General features: G+C 39.5%; 1 protein-coding gene across 1 annotated transcript; it reads right to left on the bottom strand.

Annotated features, from left to right (window-relative positions):
- Positions 1 to 11725: 11725 nt before the first annotated feature.
- LOC103048542 (C-X-C chemokine receptor type 2) lies at positions 11726 to 16974 on the bottom strand. Its single transcript, XM_088145173.1, has 2 exons — positions 16855 to 16974; positions 11726 to 16691 (listed from the first exon to the last, which is right to left on the bottom strand). The coding sequence occupies exon 2, from the start codon at positions 16668 to 16670 to the stop codon at positions 15573 to 15575; it is 1098 nt and encodes a 365-aa protein (XP_088001299.1). The 5' UTR covers positions 16671 to 16691; positions 16855 to 16974; the 3' UTR covers positions 11726 to 15572.
- Between the last annotated feature and the right edge of the window lie 1477 nt (positions 16975 to 18451).

Raw genomic sequence — 18451 nt, 5'->3', positions numbered from 1 at the left:
TTTTTATTTTGATTCAGATATTCTCTTCTACTCTGGCTTTGATGGCAGGAACAAATTGGGACAGTTGTTACTTTGATGTATATATCTGAAATTGTAGCAGTTCATTTTTTACTGGGCTGTAGAGTAGGTACTTATCTTTAAAGAGGGGACAACATGTGTCACAAATTTTGAAATGTCACAAATGTCATGTTGTGAATATGTTACACATTTTGAAATCAGTGTGGCAACATAACTGGTTGCAGAAAAAACGCAATCAGTACACATATTTTTCAACAGAACATAACAACAGCAGAGCAACAAGGTCAGTAGCTGGGAAGGAAGAGAAAAGTTTCTTATACCTTCACTTCCTATAATTTCAGCCCTCAAATTCTGTTGACAAACTGAGGGGTAAAATTGAAAGAAAGCACATCTACTTCTTAGAACTGTTATGTTCAGCTGTATCATTCCTTTGAGAATAATTTAAGACAAAATCACACAACCCTCCCTTCTCCTTTCTACTTCAATTAACTTTAAATTATTGGCCTGTACTAAATTTCAGTGTTTCAGGATCCTATATAACCAGATTAGTTATTATTATGTATTTATTGCATTTACAGCCCACCTTTTCTCTGAAAACTCAAAACAGCTTATGTGGGGCTGCCAAAATTTCATCCCTATAACAGTCCTGTGAGGTAGGTTGGACTTAGAGAAAGTGACTCAGTCTGCTCTGTGACTGAAGGGGAATCGGGGGGCTGATCCAGGTCCAAAATGTAACCACTACAGTACGTGACACATATTAAGGCCGGCCTTACCATTAGGCAGAGTGAGCCAACTGATTAGTTGTGGAGCAGGAGTTCCTAAACATTGACCATCACATCTCCCTTTAGTGGATTCTTAATGTACACACCTCCCCTAAAAATCCAAACACCAAAATGAACAATGAAAACAATACAATGAAACTTTGGGAAAGGTGGATTTATTGTAACAGTGTAGCTAAAAACTTCTTCACACCTCCCCTGGACTCTGTCTGCACCTCCCCAAGGGAGGTACACCTCACCATTTGGGAAACCCTGTTGCAGACGCCCCTGTTGGAGACGCCCCTGAGGGAAATTGGCAAGAATTGTTCCATAAGCAAGGAGGGCTGAAACATTCCTTAAGTCCTGGGAAGGAAGATGGTATTTGGAAGAGACCCTTCCTCCCTGACTCACTGGGATGTTAGAGGCAGGGGAGGTAAAGCACAGCCAGGCTTGCAAGATTCTGTTATTATAGCCTATCTCAATAAAGTATAGCTCTAATAGTAATAGGGTTAGGGTATATATATATATATATATATATATATATATATATATATACATGCATACATACACATACATACACATACATACACATACATACACCATATATATATATATGGTATATATATATATATATCAGCAATAGTAAACAGTAATCCCCTTCATGGATCACTGCCTTGTTGTGGCGAAGGGGCTTGCGTAACTCAGTGAAGCCATGAGCTATACCGTGCAGGGCCACCCAAGACGGACAGGTCATGACAGAGAGTTCTGACAAAATGTCGTCCACTGGAGAAGGAAATGGCAACCCACTCCAGTATCCTTGCCAAGAAAACCCCATGGACAATGTCAAAAGGCTAAAAGATATGATGCCAGAAGATGAGCCCCTCAGGTTGGAAGGTGTCCAGTATACTACTGGGGAAGAGCAGAGGGCAATTCCAAGTAGCTCCAGAAAGAGTGAAGGGGCTGGGCCAAAGCCAAAAGGACTTTCAGCTGTGGATGTATCTGGAAGCAAAAAGAAGGTTCGATGCTGTAAAGAACAATATTGTATAGGTACCTGGAATGTAAGATCTATGAACCAAGGCAAGCTGGATGTGGTCAGAGGTGAGATGAAAAGATTGAACATCGACATCTTGGGAATCTGCGAATTGAAATGGACGGGAATGGGTGAATTTAATTCAGGTGACCATTATATCTACTACTGTGGGCAAGAAACCCTTAGAAGAAATGGAGTAGCACTCAGTCAATAAGAGAGTGGGAAAGGCAGTAATGGGGTGCAAACTCAAAAATGACAGAATGATCTCAGTGCGTATCCAAGGCAAACCATTCAATATCACAGTCATCCAAGTCTATGCCCCAACCACTGATGCCAAAGAAGCCGAAGTTGACCGCTTCTATGAAGACCTACAACACCTTCTAGAACTAGCACCAAAAAAAGATGTCCTTTTCATCATAGGGGATTGGAATGCTAAAGTAGGAAGTCAAGAAATAATCGGAATAATGGGCAAGTTTGGCCTTGGAGTACAAAATGAAGCAGGGGAAAGGCTAATCGAGTTCTGTCAAGAGAACAAGCAAACACTCTTTTCCAACAACACAAGAGAACAAACAAACATAGCAAACACTCTTTTCCAACAACACAAGAGACAACTCTACACATGGACATCACCAGATGGTCAATACCAAAACCAGATTGATTACATACTTTGCAGCCAAAGATGGAGAAGCTCTATACAGACAGCAAAAACAAGACCAGGAGCTGACTGTGGCTCAGATCATGAGCTTCTTAGGGTTAGGGTTAGGGTTGCAAAATTTAGGCCACTAGACCACTCAGGTATGACTTAGATCATATTCCTTGTGAGTACACAGTGAAGATGATGAATAGATTTAGAGGATTAGATTTGGTAGACAAAGTGCCTGAAGAACTATGGATGGAAGTCCGTAACATTGTACAGGAGGCAGCAACTAAAACCATCCCAAAGAAAAAGAAATGCAAGAAAGCAAAATGGCTGTCTGATGAGGCTTTACAAATAGCTATGGAAAGAAGGAATGCGAAAAGCAAGGGTGAAAGGGAAAGATATAAGCAAATGAATGCAGATTTCCAGAGAACAGCAAGGAGAGATAAGAAGGCCTTCTTAAATGAACAATGCAAAGAAATTGAGGAAAACAATAGAATGGGGAAGACTAGAGATCTCTTCAAGAAAACTGGAGATATCAAAGGAACGTTTAGTGCAAAGATGGGCATGATAAAGGACAAAAAAGGTAGGGACCTAACAGAAGCAGAAGAGATTAAGAAGAGGTGGCAAGAATACACAGAATTCTACAAGAAAGATCTTAATGTCCCTGATGTCCACTGATGTGTGGTCAGTGACCTTGAGCCAGACATCCTAGAAAGTGAAGTCAAGTGGGCCTTAGGAAGAATTACTAACAACAAAGCTAGTGGAGATGACAGTATTCCAGCTGAGTTATTTAAAATACTAAAAGATGATGCTGTTAAAGTGCTGCACTCAATATGCCAGCAAGTTTGGAAAACGCAACAGTGGCCATGGGATTGGAAAAGATCAGTTTACATTCCAATTCCAAAGAAGGGCAATGCCAAAGAATGCTCAAACTATTGCACAATTGCACTCATTTCACATGCTAGCAAGGTTATGCTCAAAATCCTACAAGCTAGGCTTCAGCAATACATGAACCGAGAACTACCGGATGTACAAGCTGGGTTTCGAAGAGGCAGAGGAACTAGAGATCAAATTGCCAACATTCGCTGGATCATGGAGAAAGCATGAGAGTTCCAGAAAAACATCTACTTCTGCTTCATTGACTATGCAAAAGCCTTTGATTGTGTGTGGATCACAACAAAGTGTGGCAAATCCTTAAAGAGATGGGGGTACCAGACCATCTTACCTGTTTCCTGAGAAATCTGTATGCGGGCCAAGAAGCAACAGTTAGAACCGGTCATGGAACAACTGATTGGTTCAAAATAGGGAAAGGAGTACGACAAGGCTGTATACTGTCACCTTGCTTATTTAACCTATATGCAGAGTACATCGTGAGAAATGCCAGGCTGGAAGAATCACAAGCCAGAATTAAGATTGCAGGGAGAAACATCAACAACCTCAGATATGCAGATGATACTACCCTAATGGCAGAAAGTGAAGAAGAACTAAAGAGCCTCTTGATGAGGGTGAAAGAGGAGAGTGCAAAAGCTGGCTTGAAACTCAACATTAAAAAAACTAAGATCATGGCATCTGGACACATCAATTCCTGGCAAATAGAAGGGGTAGAAATGGAAGCAGTAACAGACTTCATTTATTTGGGCTCCAAGATCACCGCAGACGGAGACTGCAGCCATGAAATTAGAAGACGCTTGCTCCTTGGGAGGAAAGCTATGGCAAACCTAGATATTAAAAAGCAGAGACGTCACCTTGCCGACAAAGATCCGCATAGTCAAACCTATGGTTTTTCCAGTAGTAATGTATGGCTGTGAGAGCTGGACCATAAAGAAGGCTGAGCGCCGAAGAATTGATGCCTTTGAACTGTGGTGCTGGAGAAGACTCTTAAGAGTCCCCTGGACTGCTAAGAGGTCAAACCAGTCAATCTTAAAGGAAATCAACCCTGATTGCTCATTGGAAGGATTGATAATGAAGCTCAGGCTCAGATACTTTGGTCACCTAATGCGAAGAGAGGACTCTTTGGAAAAGACCCTGATGCTGGGAAAGATTGAAGGCAAAAGGAGAAGAGGACGGCAGAGGATAAGATGGTTAGATAGCATCACTGAAGCAATGAGCATGAAACTGAGCAAACTCAGGGAGGCAGTGAAGGACAGGAAGGCCTGGCACGATATGGTTCATGGGGTCACGAATAGTCGGACACGACTTAATGACTGAACAAAAACAACAAACAGTAATACCAACTAAGAGAAAGAAAGAAGAGTAGGAAGAAAGAGTAAAAAGTGCAAAGGAAAAGAAAAAACATAGAGAAAGAAAGAAAGAAGTAAAGAAAAAGAAAAATATATAAAGAAGTGACTTCCAACTTTCATCATAACAAGTATAAACAATTTTAATAACTTTTCACCTCCTCTTAATTTACAGCCAATGATCTCTTCATACCACGTCCCATCTCTTATCTATAAACAAATCCATAAAGCATCGTCATTTCAGTCCCGGTGTCAGCAAAAATCCATTAAGGGTTGCCAGAAATAACAGCATATCTATTTTAACCTTGATCAAATAAACCAACTTTATATTCCTTCCTTTTATTTCTAACAATCTTAATCTTTAGTCCATTCAAGTAATGTTGTAGAACTTGATTTCTTTTCATTTCTTTTTTACCCCTTCTCACAAGATTCATCCAAGCTTTAACAAACCCTTTTGTAAATCCAGTATAAAAGAATTATCCAGGTCACTCTTTTGATTTATTATTTGTAATTTCCTTTTGATTTTTAAAGCATCAACAGATCAGGAGTTGGTTTCCTGAACTGGTCTACTTCACAGGACTGACATCAGGGCAGCAGATATTGGGAGTAATAGGAGCAGAATCTTGGCAATTACCCTTAGTATCTATGGAGAATAAATCCACTCCCACATCCCTGTAACAGCCCTTTAAGTGTTGGAAGACTACTATCATGTCTCTGCTCAGCTTCTCTTCTTTAGGCTATACATGCCTTGTTCCTTTCATTGGTCTTCATAGGATTTAATCTCCAAGCCCTTACCAACTTTGTCACTCTTTTCTGCTCTCTCCAATTCTTCAGGGTCCTCCTCCCGTTGTGGTGACCAGAACTGGACACAGTATTCTTGGTATGGTCTGACCAATATAGCATAGAGCAGAACTATCAGTTCCCACAATCTCAACACTATACCTATGTTGATGCAGCCCAACATTGCATTAGTGCTTTGGGCAGCTGAAACACACTACTGGCTGAGGCTTAATCTCTTGTCAGCCAAGACACCCAAATCCTTTTCACTACTGTTGAGCCAGGCACCACCTTGTATGTGTGCATCTGGCTTTTCCACCTCCAAGTACAGAACCTGACATATTTCAATATTGAATTGCATTTGTTGGAAAAAGGGGAGCAGACACAGAAACAAAGCATAAGATTGTATAGGCTGTGCTACTATGAATTTTGTGGGTTTTCTACATGCCAACCGCTAGGTTTTACCTAATTTTAAATGCTCTCAGTAGAAAGTCTATATTACATGAAGTTTTCCTCCACAACACATTCTTCCAAATAAGCAAGTTATTATAACATATTCAAAATATATAAAATATTTCAAATAAATGTAAAAGTCTTATGGTCCTACCAGCTGTGTATGTTTCAAAAACATTGTGTGCTTTATACCCAGAAAATATAAGAAATATAAAATAGATAATGAAGAGTTTGCTATTAATTCAGCATTTTATCTGATAAGACATATCATTTTGCCTAGTTAGAAACTGAAAAAAAAAGTCTATTTCATGTCTGCCAGTCTTTCTAATTTGAGACACCGACACACAAATGACAAGTTCTCTGAGGAGAAAAGAAAAGAGAAACTTTTCCCCTACAACAGATGGCTATATTGCCAAATGTCAGGCAATGGCTAAGTGCCAGTCAATTGGTTCTTTGAGGATCCAGAAACAATAAACACACCAGTAAGTAAGGAGATTTTAAGCTTTATTGTTAACTCTAGCAGACAGATTTAAACAGCAACACAAAAGCATAACATACCAAGCAAGATGACAACAATCTCCCTTTAGCTATTGGGACCCCCAGTGGAATGACAGCAGAGAGACCACAAGATGGCCAATTCACAGACTACCCAGCTTTAGGTCTTGTCAAAGCTTCCAGCTCAAAGGACAATACGAGGGTCCTGTCAAACCTGGTAGGCCAATCTCATGACCCTGTTTCCATGGTACTGACCTTGGCTAGATGGTGCACCTGCTCATCAGAACTCTGGAAAGGAAACCAAAGGCCTGGGAACTGTACGGATAACCTTGAGGTCCTTCTACAACTGTGTGAAGGTTCCTCCCTTCTCTTTATTTCTCAAGCAAGAGCGAAAAGCAAGCCAGCTAAACATTATTATCACTCAGAATGAACTCTAAGCTTCTAGAATCTTCTTAATATGAAGGAGAAATTTAAAGATGTTACTATCTCCTTGAAATACAATGGTCTTCTGCACTACACTCCATCCCCTGACATTTTTTAAATTTCCCTTCACATTGTTGGTTTTTAGGAATTTCAAGTAACCAAGTGAGAGTCTGTACATTCCTATATAATCATTTGACATATAAAACACACATCACTATTAACAAAATGAGAATAGCTACTACAAAAATAACTACTGGATGCCATGGCAAATTTAAAATATTGGTCATAGTTGGGCTCCGTCCTGAAAAAATATCCCACCAGTGATAAGAGATCAAATCCTCAATATCTTGAGTAATTCTCACTAATTCAGCATGCTTGTGTTTAATTTTTAGTATCATTCCTTTATCATTTTTGGACAGGGCTTGCAATTGAGATCGAACCTGATTACTTTTCCATATTAACTGAGCTATTGGGCTGACATTAAATCCCATGGGAAGGGTGAAGTTCCATTTTTCAGCTTCCCAACGTAGGGTTTTTGTTTCATATTCAAATGCCATATAATATCCAGTGGTGGTACAAATCTGTAAACAGGATTTCCATATGACAGTCCTTCAGCTCTAGCTAGTGCTATAGGTATATGTTTGCTTACTATGTAACTGAGTACAAAAAGCATATACACATACATAACAAAACTGAACATGCAATAATCATACAAAGAAACACCAAAACTTTTTTCGACCACACTCCCCATCCTGAAAACACCTTATTAAGCTCCCCTAGCAACTTCTGGGTGTACGATGGCATTGCTCTGGTTCCTTAAACTGTGGCTGCAGGACGAACAAACAGCATTCCTGCTTAATGGCATACATTCCTCCTTCAGCAGTAGTTAGCACCTCGAGGGCCCCGATTTACTGCTGCTAGGACATCAGCAGTAGCATTCAAGACTCTAAAATAAAATTTAAGAATTCATGTTCACTTTAGTCATAATATGCCCCCCCTCCAACAAAGGGTATTAAAGATAGCCCATAGTTCCAGTTTCCAAAAACACTCCTTTTTTGCCATCTATCCTTTCGGTCACAAAAATCCTCATCACTATCATAAAAAAAGAATCATCTGTTAAATAAGATAAAGAAACACACTTCTCCTTTTACTCTTTTCTAAAAAAAAGTCTAACTGATAATAGTCATATTCTAATGAGGACTTGTTATGCAATAGAAATCCACCAGGCCCATGTACTGATAAGGCAGTACAAATCCAACCCTTATAATGATCATTTATTGAGGCATGTTCATGCTAGATGTTTTTGTGACCCCAATGATCTGCAAAAGCTATTGCAACCCAAAATACGCAGCAGGCTCAAAAAGATGCTCATCTAGGAGATACAAAACAGTTAGAAACAATAACGGGGTTACTGCTGGCATTCTTGCCTTTGCCAGCTTGCCATCTGGTTTTCTGTACCAGGCTTTCTTTCCCATGGATATAAATCCACCCTGACCCTTCAAGGTTTTATCTTCCAGCCCATCTATCTCTTTTACTGGGAAATCATAGCTTTTTCCAGAATTAGCTGGGCAATCTGATCCCCTCTCTCAATAGACACACTGCTGTTCCCGCCATTACACAGGACAGCCTTAAGTTCTCCTCTGCAGTCTAGGTCTGTTACACACTGCCTAACACCGAGATTCCCTTTACAGCCAAACTTGATCTGGGGGCACTCTGGCCATCGACTTTTGGTGCAGCTACGCCCACAGATCTACAGGTACAGAGATCTAACCCAATTACTTTTTGAGTGCCCCTAATAAGCATTAGTACATTAAAGCCAAAGTGGGGGCTTCAGGGGACATTCAAATCATTTACAAAGGGGAGGGCAAAGATCCCCTGATGCGGCTGCTTACCAACTGCCTCCCGCAACCATTCAATGTTTTCTGGAGGGGCTGTTGGAAAAATGGGCTCAGTATTAACCTCTTCCAGGAATGTGACCCTTACCCTTTGTTTAATGCTTAATGGTGATAAATTTAGCACACTTCTCTGTGGTAAATAAGTTTTCCATTTCCCCGAAGTAGAGGTTTGTACTGACCCCAACCTCATTTTTCCTGTTCTGGAGTCATTGATCTACCCCTTTATTGGGTGGCTGTTTTAACTGTGACTGGGTTGATTCCCTCCACATGTTGTGATGAGTAGCAAACTGCCAGCAATTGCTTCTAAAGTCCATTTGCCACAGAGCCTATGTGCATCTGTCCTCTATGACTCCCACTGCCAGTTCTAAAGGATTCCCTTGATCTGGAACTCGTAAAGAACCAGCTTGTTGAGCTAAAAGATTTCCAGATTGAAAGCATCTTCCAGATTGAAAGCATCCCATACCACCCCTTTCTTTACAAACTTGTCTAAGGGGTGAAGTGTTTGTGCCAAACGTGGGAAGATGCCAGCATTCCCCAAAATTGCTGCAACTCCTTCACTATCCAGGTAAGGGGAAAATTCTGTACGTCGTCAACCATGGTGTGAGGCAAAATCCTTTCTGACCATAGGACTCCTAAAATTTTTCATCAGTGTCTGGTCCTTGGATTTCATTAGGATTAACTGCCCACCCTCAGGTGTGCAAGTGTGTTTGCAGGTCAGTTGAATACTTCTGCAGTAAAGATAAATAATCAAAGATTAACATAATCACAGCAATGCATGCTCCCATACCCTGACAGGGTACAGCTGAATTCAAGCAACCTTAAGGCAAAACTTGAATGATTGACTGCATTTCCTGTTTAGGTAAAGACATTATACAATTCAACTGCAAAGAACTTTAATACCATTTAATTCCCCAATAACGTCCCAAAATCCAAAACTTGCAAAACTGGGAAGAAAAAATCTATGCATATTCAGTGCCTGGGCTGCTTCCACAGCCAAAAGTTATTTTTAAAAAACTCAGATAGACCATACCAGTCCATGGATGTTCTATCAAACATTGTCCTATTTTTTTCCCCCTTTTATTCATCATGTGCCATGTTGAAAGACAAATGAAATCCAATAAACTTCTCCTTATCCATGTAGAGTTTAAAAGCTAAAACACATGAAGCCACCACCCCCTTCTCTTTTTTCCCTTTCTTTCCTCCAACGGCCTGCATAGAGCCAATGCTGGGATCTTGTTGTAAGTGAGGGGGTGAGATTGCTAGTAAAAACTAGAATGCGAAGTGCTCTTGGGGGCAGCGCAACAGATAAGCAATAGGGCCCAAACTATTCCTTCTTGGAGACCTCTCCTCAAGAGGAGCAATTACCTTTTCCTAACAGTGACAGCTGTAGGAAGAGACATTTACAAAAAAACCTTAAAATTCAGATTATTCTGATAAAGGGGTTTAAAGTCCAGCCCATTTACTACAATCATTTTTACACTAGAGTAGGAAGCAAGCCTCTCCTCACCACTTCAAGTCTAAACAGACTAAAAATACTTATCTTCAGGGCTCCCCCAGAGCTATAAGTGTAAGCTGTGGGTCTCTGAAATCTTGCTGGATTTCCATGCACAAGGGTGCACTCAGCTTCTGTGTCCACTAAAGCCATGATGATGATGATGATGATGATGATGATGATGATGATGATGATGATGATGATGATGGTTGGTCGCACAGGAGCCAGATGTTTAGACTGAATTTAGCATTTTTATTCACCTATCGAGTCCTTCCCAAGGACCTGGAATAGGCAGATGTAGTTGTGGGATCGTGTTAAAGGTATCATCGCAGGATGTAAGCTGTTCCAAGTAAAGCTGCCTTTTGCAATTGATTGATGGTGCTTTTGTCAGTGCCAATCATGTTCAAGTGGTGCTCCAGATTTTTTGGGATTGCACCTAAAGTGTCCATTACTATTGGTACTATCTTTGCTTTCTTTTGCCATAGTCATTCTATTTTATTATGGTTGGTTACACAGTCAGCCAGATGTTTAGACTGGATTTGGCATTTTTATCCACCTATCAAGTCCTTCCCAAGAACCTGGGATAGGCAGATGTTGTTGTTTGATGGTGTTAAAGGCATCATCATCATCATCATCATCATCATCATCATCATCATCATCATCCCCTAATTTTAATTGTCTCTCCAGGTAGACTTTGGCACCCTTTCAGTCTGTAGGAGAGGGATGTTTCCATGTACTCAAAGAAAGGTACATATCCCTATCCTCATCCTGAGCTGGTGGAGCAGTTGGGGTTTGCCACTTCACAAACTGCTGTTTTGGGGACAGCTGCTTTCACAATTTTTGCAAAACTGCATTGCTTTGTTTGTCAGTTTTTCTTTGGGAGTGCCTGCAGCTAAGTCCCACCACATTTGCAAACACCTTACCTTCATGGGATCTTGTTTCTGTTCCTGTGCAGTAGGCACTCTCTCAGACTTTCTCTGCTACTCAGTAAACTGATCTAACTCAGCTAAGCTGTTTCCTACAATGTAAATCAACCTACCCACTAAAGGACTCAAGGTGGAAATTGGAGGTCCCTTCCAGTTAATTGGGGCTGTTGGTAAGATACATTCATGTCAGAAGTAAAAACAATATTGTCTGTTCCCCCACTTCATTTGAAAAACATTAGACTAGGGATTTTCCCCTAACCTCTCTTGCATTTTTGGTCAGTCTTGACCCCTAGCATTGTCGGCAACTCTTTCGAAGTGGCTTGCCAGTACCGCCTTCCTAGGGCTGAGAAAAAATAACTAGTCCAAAATCATCCAGTTGGATGCTGTGCAACAAAAGCAGGACTAGAACTCACAGTTTCCCAGGGTTTTTTTTATAATAACTTTATTAGATATTTTAAAAGTGGAAAGAGAAAAACTAATAAGAATTAATAAGCAAGACAGTGAATAGGAAAAAGGAAAAAAGAAAATGAAAGAAAGAAAGTGCAGAAAAAGAAAGAAGAAAGAAGAAAGAAGCAGAAATATTAAAAAATGACTTTAGAGCAGATATAAGTAAAACATACATTAAATTCTTACTCTAAAATTTCAACTTAACATCCATTTTTCTATAATCTATTAATTTTACTAATCGTCAAATCCATATATCATAATTTCATTTTTTTCTGTTGCCCACAAAAAGTCCAAAAGGGGCTTCCAATTAGCATTAAAATTATCCAATGTCTTTTCTCTAATCAAAGCTGAATTTTGCCTTCTCAGCTAGCTCCATCAATTTTACAATCCATTCTTCCATTATAGGTAATATTGAATCTTTCCACCTTTGAGCATATAAAAGTCTCGCTGCAGTTATCATATATAAAACAAAGGTCCATGAGATTTTTCCAATTGTTTATCCATTAGCCCCAAAAGAAATATCTCTGGTTTTGATTGTATATTAATCTTCAAAACCTTCTGAATTAATATATGTATTTGAGTCCAAAATTTTTTAGCTTTATTACATGTCCACCAAAGATGATAAAAAGTCCTGCCTTGTTGTTCACATTTCCAACATAAATTTGAAGTCCCTTTATACATTTTTGACAATTTTTCCAGTAACAGATACCATTAATACATCAATTTATAAAAATTCTCTTTAAGATTATAAAATAATGTACATTTCAACCCTTTCTTCCACATATTTTCCCATTGTTCCATTTGTATAATATATCCAAAATTTTTAGCCAATTTTATCATACAGTCTATAACTTATTCATCTTCTATTTCAAATCTCAACAAAAGTTTATACATTTTAGCAATAAGATGTTTATCATTAGTACATAACTCCATTTCAAATACAGTTTTATCATGTTCAAAACCACTTTTTTATCAACTTTAAATCTTTCTATTAATTGTACATGTGAAAACCATTGACACATATATTCTTCTGATGTCATATCTTCTCTTGATTTTATTTTAAATTCACCCTGGTAGAAATCTAAAATGTCACAATAAGTTAACCATTTCTGCTTAATTACCATTTCTCTTCTATAATATGCTTCTTGTGGTGATAACCATAAAAGTATTTTCGGACACAATCTAGATTTATATCTATTCCAAATTCTCAAAATGGCATGTGTAATAAAATGGTTTTTGAAATCTACATTAACCTTAACTTTGTCATACCATAAATAGCCATGCCATCCAAATCTCAAACCATGTTCTTCTAAGTCCAATAGCCTTCTGTTTCTCAGTGTCACCCAATCTTTCATCCAGCAAGCTGCAAAATACAATTTCAAATCAGGTAAACCTCCTCTTTCTTTGGCATCTTGCAACACCTTATAAACCCACCAAAAACTTGTGGGTTTTTGCCTTGCCACACAAATTTAGATATATCCTTCTGCCATTGTTTAAATGTTAAGTCAGTAGTCACAGTTGGTATTGTCTGAAACAAAAATAACTTCCTAGGCAAAACATTCATTCTTATCACAGAAATTCTTCCCAACTCTGACAGTTGTAGCTTCTCTCATCTTAACATGTCTTTGTTAACTTCATTCCATGTCTTAACATAATTATTCTGAAACAACATATAGTTCATATTTGTCAAATTAACACCCAAGTAGTTTACTTTTTTCTCAATCTTGAAACCTGTTTTGTTCATCAATTCTATTCGATCTTGTGTCTTCCCAGTTTCCCAGTTTCTAGCCTGGTGCTTTCAATCGCTACACCAAACTGGCTCTCCACAAAAAAATTGTTAGCCCTTCCTTTCCTTGGCTTCAAAAGAAAGGAAAGGGGGAAAAGTACACAAATTTGACAACAATCTGCCATTCCTTTTGCAGAGGAAAGAAGTTCCAAATGCACGTACTGAATTACATCTTAAAACAAAAGCATATCATCTTCATCTCTTTTGTTCCCTTGTCTAAAATGCCCTCAAATGCATTACTAAAGACAAAAAGTGCAGTAATCAACCAGATTTTTACACACAACATACGCTCACTTACAGCAAGCCAACTGGACTGACAACAATTGAATCTCCTCTCCCTTGGGTACCTTCCAGTGCCTCCCTCAGAAGAGCCTGCTGATCTTCTCTTAAAAGCAGTCATCTTTTTGGCTTGCTGTGGCACCTTCCTCTGAGTAGCTTCTAACTGTTCCCACACATTATGGAGCGCAGTAAGAAAGGCCCATCCAAGCCCCGCCACTGTCTCCTGTCCCCCTTTCTCTCCCATTGCTGCACACATTTAAGCACTACGTCGGGAGCTGAGCCTCCAAACTCTGCCAAGTCAGAATCCCATGACACTGGTGGGGTCAACCGGTTCAACATTTGAGCCACTGGCCTCCAAGCACTTGTGCTGGGCCAATCAGGGATGTGGCTGTGGCCACTTCCATCTTGCTCAGCAAATCTCTTTCCCCACCAGGGCATTGTCACTGAATCCTGTTCGTGACGCCAAAAATGTATTGCCAAGTGCCAAGCAGTGGCCAGGTGCCAGTCAATTGGTTCTTTGAGGATCCAGAGACAATAAACACACCAGTAAGCAAAGAGATTTTAAGCTTTATTGTCAAAATTAGCAGGCAGATTTAAACAAAAACACAAAAGCATAGCATATCAAGCAAGATGATAACACATCTCCCTTCACCTATCAGGAGCCCCAGTGGAATGACAGCAGAGACCCCAAGACAACCAGTTCACACAGCACCCAGCTTCAGGTCTGTGCTGAAACTCCCAGCTCAAAGGGCAATACCAGGGTCCTATCAAACCTGGTACCACAATCTCATGACCCTGTTTCCATGGTACTGAGATTGCAGGACCTGACCTTGGCACCTGTTCCTGGAATGTAAACCAAGAGCCTGGGAACTGTACGGATAACTTTGAGGTCCTTCTACAACTGTGTGAAGATTCCTTCCTTCTCTTTATTTCCCAAGCAAGAGCAAAAAAAAAAAAAAAAAGCAAGCTAAACATTATTATCACTCAGAATGAACTCTAAGCTTCTAGAATCTTCTTAAATGAAGGAGAAATTTAAAGATGTAACTATCTTCTCGAAATACAATGGTCTTCTGTGATGTCACTACAATGGCAACAATAACCGTTCAGTCTAGAGAACACATGCTAGTTACCCAATAGATATGTAGCTCAACAGAACTGGCTTTGACATTGATTAACTGGGAGAATCAGCTGTGCTGAATGAAAGCCCCCCGGTCCCTCTACTGGACACATGCCCTTTTTTTCCCAGGCTGTGACAGAAAGTCTTTGTATCAAATGGTTTTTTTTTTTTTTTAAATGCATTGACTTAATCACAATTGCATAGGCAAGACCATTTTTATCTAGATGCACAAGCATACTAAATATACAATGTAAAAAAGACAGATGCAGGTAAAAGGAAAAAAAATCAACATTTTTGCTACTTCAATTTCTCTCTAAAGTTTCTGTTCAATTAAAATGGTGGCCTCATCTTTCCAAATGCCTGTAACTAAATTTTTATTTGGACAAATGTAGAAGAGGAGATTTTGTGTAGTATTTACAAAGTACTCCATAGATACAAACCAGCAGATTTAGTTCAAAAATATGCAATGTCCTGTTCTTAGGAATATTATTTCCAGATGTTCAGGATGTGATATATCTTGTTCAGATGGTTTAGATGGAGGACAACCTGGATATCACACTGTCTCCCCTCCCTTTTAAAAAAAAATAATAGGAAGGAGGGAAATCAAAAGACCAGTTGCACAACTTGAAGAAATGTCTTTTCTGAGAAATGGACAGATCTTTTTAAAATGACATTAACAGCATTGCCAAATCAAAGCTAAGAGTGATCTTTACAGTTTTTGATGTATCACAATGGAAGATGCCAGGTTGCTGAGCCAGAAAAACATTTTAGTTCTCTTTTCTTCTAGCAGGCAAGTTTATTATAGAGTGGTTGAAGTGTTACCGGAGGAAGTTGAAAACGTGGATCCCTTCCTATACCGAATCAGGATTTCTTTGCTGATGATACCTCGTGAGATCAAGATCTTGAGGAAGTTGTTCCGGAATTTCTGTCCTATAAAGGCATATATGAAAGGGTTGATACAGCTGTGAGCAAATCCCAAAATCTCGGTACCTAACAAAGCATCGTCAATTCTGTTACGGACTAAGCAGGTGTCAGTAATGACGCCAGTCCTCAAGAAAGTATCAAAAAGCAGGGCGATGTTGTAGGGCAGCCAACAGAACAGAAAGATCAGCACTACAGCCAAGATTACTCTCATTGCCTTCTTCTTCTGGTTGTTCTTTGTCTGGTAGAGTCTGTGCAGAGTTATACCATAGCAAATTATCATGATTTTCAAGGGGAGGAGAAAACCAAACACCTGTGGCAAGATTCTCAGTACTACCCTCCATTCAGCTGTTCGATTCCCTCCAATGTCCTCATAACAAACCATGTGAGAGGAATTTGGAGATGGAAAAACCTCCCGGAAGCAGATCACAGGAAGGGAACAGAGGAAGGAGAACAGCCAGATGCCAATGCAGACAAATTTGACCCAGTGCCTCTTCTCAGTGGCTGCCCGAGTAGCATAAACTATTGCCAAATACCGATCAAAACTGATAAAGGCCAACAGGAGGATACCGCTGTAGAAGTTGACTTCCTTCAGGACTGAGATGATTTTGCACATGAAAGTGCCAAAGATCCACTCATGAACGCGATACACAGCCCAGATTGGCAAGGTGAGTGCGAAGAGAAGATCGGCAATAGCCAGGTTCAGGAGGTAAACATCAGTAACAGAACGGTTTCCTTTGTTGTAGCTCACCACCAGAATCACCAAGGAGTTGCCCAGCAGGCTCAAAATGCAAACCAGGATATAGATGAATGCTACAATGTACTTGATTGAAACTGTTACATTTTGTGGCTGGCAAGGTTCTGCAGAGAAACCATCGGGGCCAAGAGTATAATCTAAGTTATAAGTATAATTCTCTAGGAAGCCTTGATCCTTCAGATTTATAAGATCTTCTCCACTGATTTCAGATGATGCCATCCTGGATCCTTTACTGTAAGCCTGTGTAGAACAAGAAGCCAAGACAGGTGAATACCGTATTTTTCCATCTATAAGATGCCCCCATGTATAAGACGACCCCCACTTTTCCAACCCAAAATTAAGAAATCAATATTTTAAAGATAAAGCAGAACACATTTTTATTTAGTAATTAGTTAACATTTACTTGATTCACTCGGTGGGAGGAGGTCCAAACCGTCTCTCTGCAGCTCTATTTCCAGGCTCTTTTGCATAACTGATTACATTCAAGCACGAGTGAAACTGCCGAAAGCTTGTCTCTGCAAACAGACTTCCTCCAATTGGTGTGTTCAGCATCAGCTGACGTCAGTTACATCAGGCTCATGATTGGATGAAGTCTGATTGCAGAGACAAGCTATTTCACTCGTGATTGGAGGCTAGTGATAGGAGGAAGCCTGTTTGCAGAGACAAAGTATGGGCAGTTTCGCAACCACATGGTTCTCTCCTCGGCTTACTTCCTTGCATAAGATGCTCTTCAATTTTTAGTGTAACGGTTTTAGAAAAAAGTATCGTCTTATAGACGGAAAAATATGGTAACTTCTTTCTAATAAAAAGGCAACATACTAATCATAAATGTGATTCTTTGGGGCTCCAATATATATATATATATATATATATATATATATATATATATATATATATATAAAAGATTACTACACTTTGAATATAGGCACTGGACATATATAGTACCATATAGTTCTTAAATTCCAGAATACTCACCACATGAATGCTACTGGTAAGCCCTTCCTCCCTACTAATGATGTCAAGTGACTGTAGCTTCCTTGCACATCTAGACATCCAGCATAAATATTTGCAGGAGGAATGTGCTCGTATGTTCACCAATGTATGAATGATGACTGCTACGCAAGCAAGCCCCAGCTGAACACACAGATGTCTACAGGAGGCTGAGCTCATTTATGCCATCAGAAGGAGGCAGGAGAAAAGCACTGCAGCTTTTCAGGAGTCATTCTATCCTGTCCACTCCTCCTTGTATGATCAAAATAAAAGATCACTCTAAAATACTAAGGTAGCTAAACTTCTGAAGGGAAGTATGAAGAGGCTGACTAAAGAAGGGGACTGAGGCAGGTTCCTTCCAATAGGAAAACACGCACAATCTCTGCAGAAACTCAAAGTTGCAAACGAAAAAAAAAAAGTTTATTGCCCCCCACCCAACCCCATTTTGGATACCCTGTGGCTGAGTTAAAAATAAATCAGCTCAGCTGCTGAACAAAGACAACAACGTGGGATCCCACAGATCTGGAACTGATTTTAGAGCAGTGCAAGGACCTCACAGGAAAATGTCCAAAATTATCGGTATCCACAAATAAATGTTTTTAACATCAAGGTAAAAGTATTCTTCATTTGAATTATATCCTGTAGATATGATGGAGCCTTAATGACATGATACAAAATGCGAAACGCTGTACATGATCAGAGATACTGTCTTCAAAAGGCTGTCAATTTTGTCCTTGTTTGCTCTGACATATAAAGAATATAAAAATTATAAAACATGGTCGTTAGTTGGGACTGTTCTTTCCCCCCGCCCCCCAGTCGCTCATTTCCTCTGTCTATGATGTTTATTGCTTATATAATTATTATGAATAGATTTCTGAATAGACTCAGCAAGCAGTAAAGTTTATGATTGAAAAAATCTAAAAATAAAATCAGGATTGACTGATTTGGGGATAGGCTGATTTTTTTGATCTGCAGAAATGGTCCAGACCACTGTATGCTTTACATTTCAT

This window comes from Python bivittatus, unplaced genomic scaffold, assembly GCF_059951505.1.
Source record: "Python bivittatus isolate LINGU-HERP-01145 unplaced genomic scaffold, Pbiv_v1 ctg000480_np1212, whole genome shotgun sequence".
NCBI lineage: Eukaryota > Metazoa > Chordata > Lepidosauria > Squamata > Pythonidae > Python > Python bivittatus.
The sequence above is the reverse complement of the archived record's forward strand: the minus strand, read 5'-3'. Positions and strand labels throughout refer to the sequence as shown.

Bases quoted from the DNA above. Each gene is read 5' to 3' on its own strand.
- LOC103048542 (XM_088145173.1), bottom strand. From the start codon at position 16,670: ATGGCATCATCTGAAATCAGTGGAGAAGATCTTATAAATCTGAAGGAT.